The 6,601-nt window shown below is 29.1% G+C and overlaps 1 protein-coding gene across 1 annotated transcript; it reads right to left on the bottom strand.

Moving 5' to 3' along the window:
• Window positions 1-205: 205 nt before the first annotated feature.
• On the bottom strand, window positions 206-6,527 carry LOC130900107 (uncharacterized). The gene is made up of 8 exons (XM_057810457.1): window positions 5,978-6,527; window positions 5,869-5,924; window positions 5,529-5,749; window positions 5,074-5,208; window positions 3,214-4,616; window positions 2,783-2,990; window positions 2,537-2,709; window positions 206-1,709 (listed from the first exon to the last, which is right to left on the bottom strand). The coding sequence occupies exons 3-8, from the start codon at window positions 5,560-5,562 to the stop codon at window positions 840-842; spliced, it is 2,823 nt and encodes a 940-aa protein (XP_057666440.1). The 5' UTR covers window positions 5,563-5,749; window positions 5,869-5,924; window positions 5,978-6,527; the 3' UTR covers window positions 206-839.
• Between the last annotated feature and the right edge of the window lie 74 nt (window positions 6,528-6,601).

Below are 6,601 nucleotides of genomic sequence, written 5' to 3'. Positions count from 1 at the left end.
ACTTTATCACATTCACAAAGTATTACTATTTAATGAAATAACTAATCCAAGGATTGAATTAACTGAATTCATGGATTGTATTAACTGTTTACGAAGGTTTTCGAATTGAATACATTTTTAGTTGAAAAAAAAGATGGGGATGTATTTGTATTTCATTTTTGTATATATTTGTTTTAATGAGGTTGGTAATAAAGAAAATAATCGATTCAATTGTATATATTTATTAACAACAGAATATTTAACAAACATTATAAATTATACACTAGTTTCACAACATATTTTTCAAAAAAATTGTTACAATAATTGAATTTTGAAAAATAAATTGAGCATGAGAAAAAATATGGAAAAACAATTTTTGTAATAATGAATATTACATATTGGGATTCTAATTGATATTCTAATGAATACCAGATGATTAACAATTTTTTTCAGCTTATATAATTTGTTTTCGTGGACAATTTACAGCTTTGAAGAAACATCCTGTCTTCTATATATCAAATCTAATAAAAACCAATATTCCATGGGATTTATATGTTCGACAAAGAAATTATTTCAACATAAAATATAACGTTACAAAAATAGTCGAATAAATATGAAAATTAATGAAATTTGGGGACATTTTAAGAAGAGGATGATGTACAATAATCACTCTGTATGGAAGTATTGATAACAACACAATCCTTGTTCCCATGTCCTTGAAACACTATATATCCCTTCTAAGTGTCTCCTGTTTACCTTAGATGAACGACACACGCTCCAGAGCCAGTACTAGTGATGGAATCATCTTAAATAAATAATTCCTATGTGAGTTTATTGTAAATTCAAATTTTTTTGCAATTCTAGTAACAGTCCAAACTATTTACATCTTCGGAATCATATTCTTTCAAAATATCATCCAACAACGATTTAAAATCGTCCATTTTTTCCACCCAAGTTGTTTTATTATTAAGCCTACTATCCAGATCTGTGTAAACCAAATTTAAAAACAATTCCGGTTGTAGAACTTCTCGTTGTTTAGTTTCGATATTTTCAAAAACAGGTTTATCTGTACTATTAAAAACAGTTTCTAATAAATTCAAATCTCTGGTATCTAAAATATCTTCCAATATAGAATCAGAAATCTGTTGATTTCTAAGTGAGTTTTCACTGTTATTGGTATTGAAAGAATCACGTGGTTCATCAGGAGTTTTGGTAATTAAATCCGTAGGTGACTTGGAAGGTGTATAGAGCCTTAGAGTTTCTACGGTAACTTCATGTTTTCTGAGCAATTTAACGAAGTCTTTGACATTTTCATTAGCGGATTTAGCCACTTCGATATCACATTCATCCTGCAGCGCTTCATAAAACACAAATAAACATCCGGCTTTCGATAATTCCCATAAAGCTCTAACTAGACTTTTTTTTATTTCCACGCTATCCAAAGTTACTATTTTTCTTAAATCTTTAGAAAAAGTCACGTTTGGAAAAGAACCGTCTATCAATCCTTGTTCACTTAAACTATCATCGATGATTTTTTTCCAAAAGGGCATGGCTTTTACTCTAACTTCCCAATGGAGATCTGCAACCACTGCGTGACTCATGGCATCTAGGACGTCGTTTTTAACATTTACTGGGATTTCCTGGTGTTGGTATATACAGTAAACAAGGGCAGCTGCTTCACAACGAACAATACCTTCCGTTTCATGCTTCAATACTCTCAAAACGGTTGACTGTAAGAAAAATTACAAATTTTGAGGTTATTTGCATTATTTACATCAATTATTGAGAATATACAATCTGATTGTGATTTTGAGCAAATTTCAAGTGAAATAAGGAAAAAAGTTTATCCTATACAATAATTCGATTAATTTTGGAGAAGACTGCAAAATATAAACCATTAACTGTTGTCCACATAAGGGATTGAAACCTTTAAATAACAGTTGCCATGCTCAAACGGTTTGGTGGGTCTGTTGAAGCAGTTTTAGTAATAAAAATAACAAATTTTAAGATTTTTCACAAAGGTAGGAGACTTTTTGCACCGAAATGGCTTAGAATCGTAAAATTTGACTGAGATTTGGGTAAAATTTTGAGTAAATTAAGAAAAAAATTACTTTTCTTTTGAAATAATCAAATATTGATCCTTTTAATGAATTAAAATCAAATTATAGGTATTTTGAATTACTTTTAGTGAAAACTACAACAATGGTGATTATGAACCCATAAACTACTGTCCAGGTATGTAATTTAAGCCATAAACTAACAGCTACGGTGCTAAAATGGTTTGGTGGACCTTTTGAAACAATTTTAGTGCCACAGAATTAGCCTGACAAAGATCTAGAGTGTAGATGATTTATTATGTAACACATAAAAAGCAATTATGATTAAAATAACTAATTCTAAGTCCAATAGTATCAATTTACTACCAATTTAATAAACAAAAAAGAAGGAATGGATCTAAAATTACCAAAAAAATGTCAAATAATATTTAATTTTAATGAATTCATAAAATTATTCTACCCGGAAACTAATTATTTGAAAAGTTCTAAAAATTACTTACATAAATATCAAATGATTGTGTCAAAGCCTCCCAAAATTCAGGAATTTCAACGGTTTTCTGTATACACCTCAAAGCAGTAGCTCTAACGAATGAATTACCATCATCGGTTCCCATTTTTACCATCAAACAAGGTAAATCGTTTTCCAGTAATAATTTTTTGTAAGCACTACTTTCTAAAAATGAAGAAATACAAAAAAAAGTAAGTTAGTACATGGAAAAATGACAAATTCAAAAAAACCACCCCACCTGTGTTATTTGCTGTTACAAATAGTGACTGTAGAACTTCGATAGCACTATCACGGACCTCCCATGCTCCGTCATGTAATTTAATTCGAAGTAAAGCAGGAAGTCTACCTATAATAGAACCTTGCTTATCATCGATATAAAGAGACATCTGAAAAGTCATATATTTCGAAATTCCTGTTTCGGCAAGTTTCAAAGCAGCAACCACTATCTGAAAAATCAAAATAATCAAATTCAAACCTTCCTTATGTGTTTTTTTGAGAAACCACTTCAGCATATTCACCATAAAATAGTTTAGTCGAAGACAAAATAATTTTTCAAATAAGACTTTTAAGAAAGGAACAAAAACAGATCCCGAACGATACCCTGAAGCCATTTATCTTAAAAAAAAATCTCTAAATATACCAATAGTTAGGATAACTGAGTTATATTACCTTGGTTGGCCATATTAAGCCATCCAGCAAGTTGTACACTATATTTAAAACGCATAATGATTCAATGGAGTCCCTGAATGTCAGTTTAAACTCCTCGATAATGATTCCAATCACTTTAAGATGCAATTCCAAGTATTCCGGTACGTTAACAAACTGCAACTGCAATTCTGGTTTTTCTTTAAGAGTGGTGTTCAAATCGTGCATCAAATAAATCATCATTTGAAATATAAGTACAGCGTTTTCTTTGGAATAAAACTGTTTGGAATGCATAAAATATTTCAAAGATAATATTCCATTACTAATAGAATAATTGTCCAGTAAATAGTTCTGCCATTTATATTTGATCCTTACTGTTTTCGGGTATAATCTATCAACAAGTTTCGATATGAATAAGTATCTGAAACTATCTTCGCAATCGCTTGTATAAACGTTGAATCCAATTGTTTTAACGAATATTGTGTACATAGGCATCAGTTGTATAGCTAATAATTGATCTTCGAACGAAATTGATATCCTGATAGGATGTGGTAGACTCTTTTTGATTTCGCTCCATGTATGTAAAGTGGAAAACAATAACTGTGACATACCGGATACGGATACGTTATTAGCAGCCTCGTATAAAATATCTAGAATCTCCGATGAGGTATCCTTCTCGATTTTTATATTTTGTTCACATAATTTCAATTTTAAATTGAACAAACCGAGGAAAATAACTATTCGATACAAGGCACTTCTCAACTCCAGATTATCTGTAGTACTAATAAGTTGTTTTGATTTTTTTTCCAGTTCGGTATTTTCTATACAGATTGAAATAATCCTGTTCGAATTTACTGAAGAATCTGATTTAAATAGTATCACTAAAATTTCAGTTACGAATCGTAGAATTGATGATAAATGTTTGTTTTGAATTTCAGAAACGGTATTCGATATCTCTTCCAATGGGGTAAGAATGTATCTAAATATGTTTATACAAAAAGGCTGATTAATTACGAAGGATCTCTGTAATAATTTGTTGATAAATAAATATCCTTCTTTATAAGCATAAATCGTACCATCGTTCAATATTATATCGACAACCAACTTCCAATGATTAGTTGTTAATATCCATTGTACTCCAGATGGATGGTCTAAAAAATCTGCAAGCAATTTTATTAAAGCTGTTATTACATTTGATTTATATACGTTTCCAGTTATTTTTATTAAACGTTCAAAAATTCCTTTTTCATTCAAGTTATTAAACGATTGTTCTTTTTTACAAACACATCTTGTAACATTTAGAACAAACGTTAGAAGTGTTGAATTTGGAGAATCTTTATTCCTCTCAAATTCTATAAAACTATCTCCAATCCACTGTTCTAAAATTCCTTCGGTAACTAGTTTTTGATTAAGGGTTGATTTGCTATCTGTAAATAAATTAAAACAAGTATTTTGATTATTATTTCAAGCTACGATGAGAAAAACATGACTAAGAGGCCGTCTTTATGCATAGGTACAGGTCTAAGGTCCCAGGCTCTGGAGGGCCCTTAAAGACCAAATATCATTTAAACAAATTTTATTTAATCAATGTATCAATAAAAAATTGTTTCAATACATAAATTTCTTTTTTACATGAAACTTAATCAAGCACAAATTAATTTTTTTCTTTCAAAAGATTATGGAATCTTGTATACTCAGAACCTTTTTTTTTAGAAAAGGGCCTCCAGGTCTTGAAAGACAACCCTGTATGACTAAATTGTAGTAAAATTATAAATAATTATCTAAATTTGATGTAAGTTCTACAAAAGCATATTACTAATTATAAAGAAGTAGAATCAAGAATTATATAAAATTACAATGTAATAAATAAATAAGTAAACAAACCTTTTCGATTAATTAGGTGTGTGAAAAGTAAATTGAGATAATCATTATTCTGGAGTTTAAAATTTGGTTCTAGCAATTTTTTCAACACTTGTTCAAGTTTGAGATTAACGGAATCACTTTCAGCAACTTCTGTTCCTAAAACAAAACCAAATCAAAGATTTGAATTTATTTCTGTTCTTCCTCTATTTTATGAACAATAAAACATAACCTAACATATATCTAGTTTTTGTTGTTAATACTGCTTCGGAAATGAGATTTTTGCATTCTGTATTTAAGCAGAAAATTGGGAGTATATATAGAAAATAACAACGAGAATAATAAAGCAGTTTTAGAAAGAGAATACATATGAACAATATATTTACGATCAACACACTAGCTAACGAATAAACTCACTGAAATATGAACTACAAATGTGGAGAATTTTCTTAAAATGTGCATGTCAAATTTGTACTTACCCTTAGTACTAATTTGTTCTGTATTGCACTGCATGGTAAGACTTCTCAACTTTTCATTTCTAAACTAATTTAAGTCTCGTTATGATATTTTTTTAAACTAAAAGTTGTAGATTGGTTTTTAAATCTAAACTATCATGAGAAATCTGTTTTTTTGATAAATAGCAATCGTCTTTCGATTGACGTGATCTATAATAACTTGCCATACAAACCAATACATTTACCTGAAGATTAAAGGAATTATTTTGAAAAAAAAATGATGGTATAAGGAATATTATTCAATAAAATATTTATGGAAATGGTTGATACAATTTCTTAAGTGCTTCTGATAAATAATACTCACAAATTTATAGTATATTAATAATATAACCAAAGGGATTACAGCTAATCGGATATAACCTTAAAAACAACCAAACTTCAGTTATATCATAGGTTATGTTACCTGACCTTACCTTGTGTTTATTATTGACATCTTGCTCGACGTTGTAAACTTTGTCTATTGTATTGTTGGACTTTGAGCCATTTAGGACGTATATTTAATCACGTGATATCGTTAAATGATGAGGATATTATAATTATACAAAGTGATGTAGAATACAACGTATGTAATATATCAAAGACGTTCATTTTGATTTATCAAATGTATTAAACAACATTTTGATCTGCAAGTCCATTGGTATACGACAATTGCAGTATTATTTATAAAATTAGATTACAAATGTATAAAGGATCCCGATTATTTTATTTCTTTTTAAGTTGTTATGCTAAAAGCCATAACTTTCACTGAATTTAACAACTTCCTAAATACGTCGACTTTCCAAACAATCGGACAACATAGCAACTTTGTGCTGACAGTGATATGCAACCATGACAGTTATTTGTCAGTGTTGCCAGAAGTAAAAGATTTTCTCCAATACGGAGGATTTTGAACTAATTTTTTTCCAATATTATGATACCATCTAACCTAACCTAATTTAATAAATTTTCCAATAATTTCACCAACAAATTCCATTTTTATTAAAATTAGTTGTTGCGTAATCTTTTTGTTTTGTTATTAAAAAAAAATTAATTCATAT

This window comes from Diorhabda carinulata, chromosome 12, assembly GCF_026250575.1.
Source record: "Diorhabda carinulata isolate Delta chromosome 12, icDioCari1.1, whole genome shotgun sequence".
Lineage (NCBI taxonomy): Eukaryota > Metazoa > Arthropoda > Insecta > Coleoptera > Chrysomelidae > Diorhabda > Diorhabda carinulata.
The sequence above is the reverse complement of the archived record's forward strand: the minus strand, read 5'-3'. Positions and strand labels throughout refer to the sequence as shown.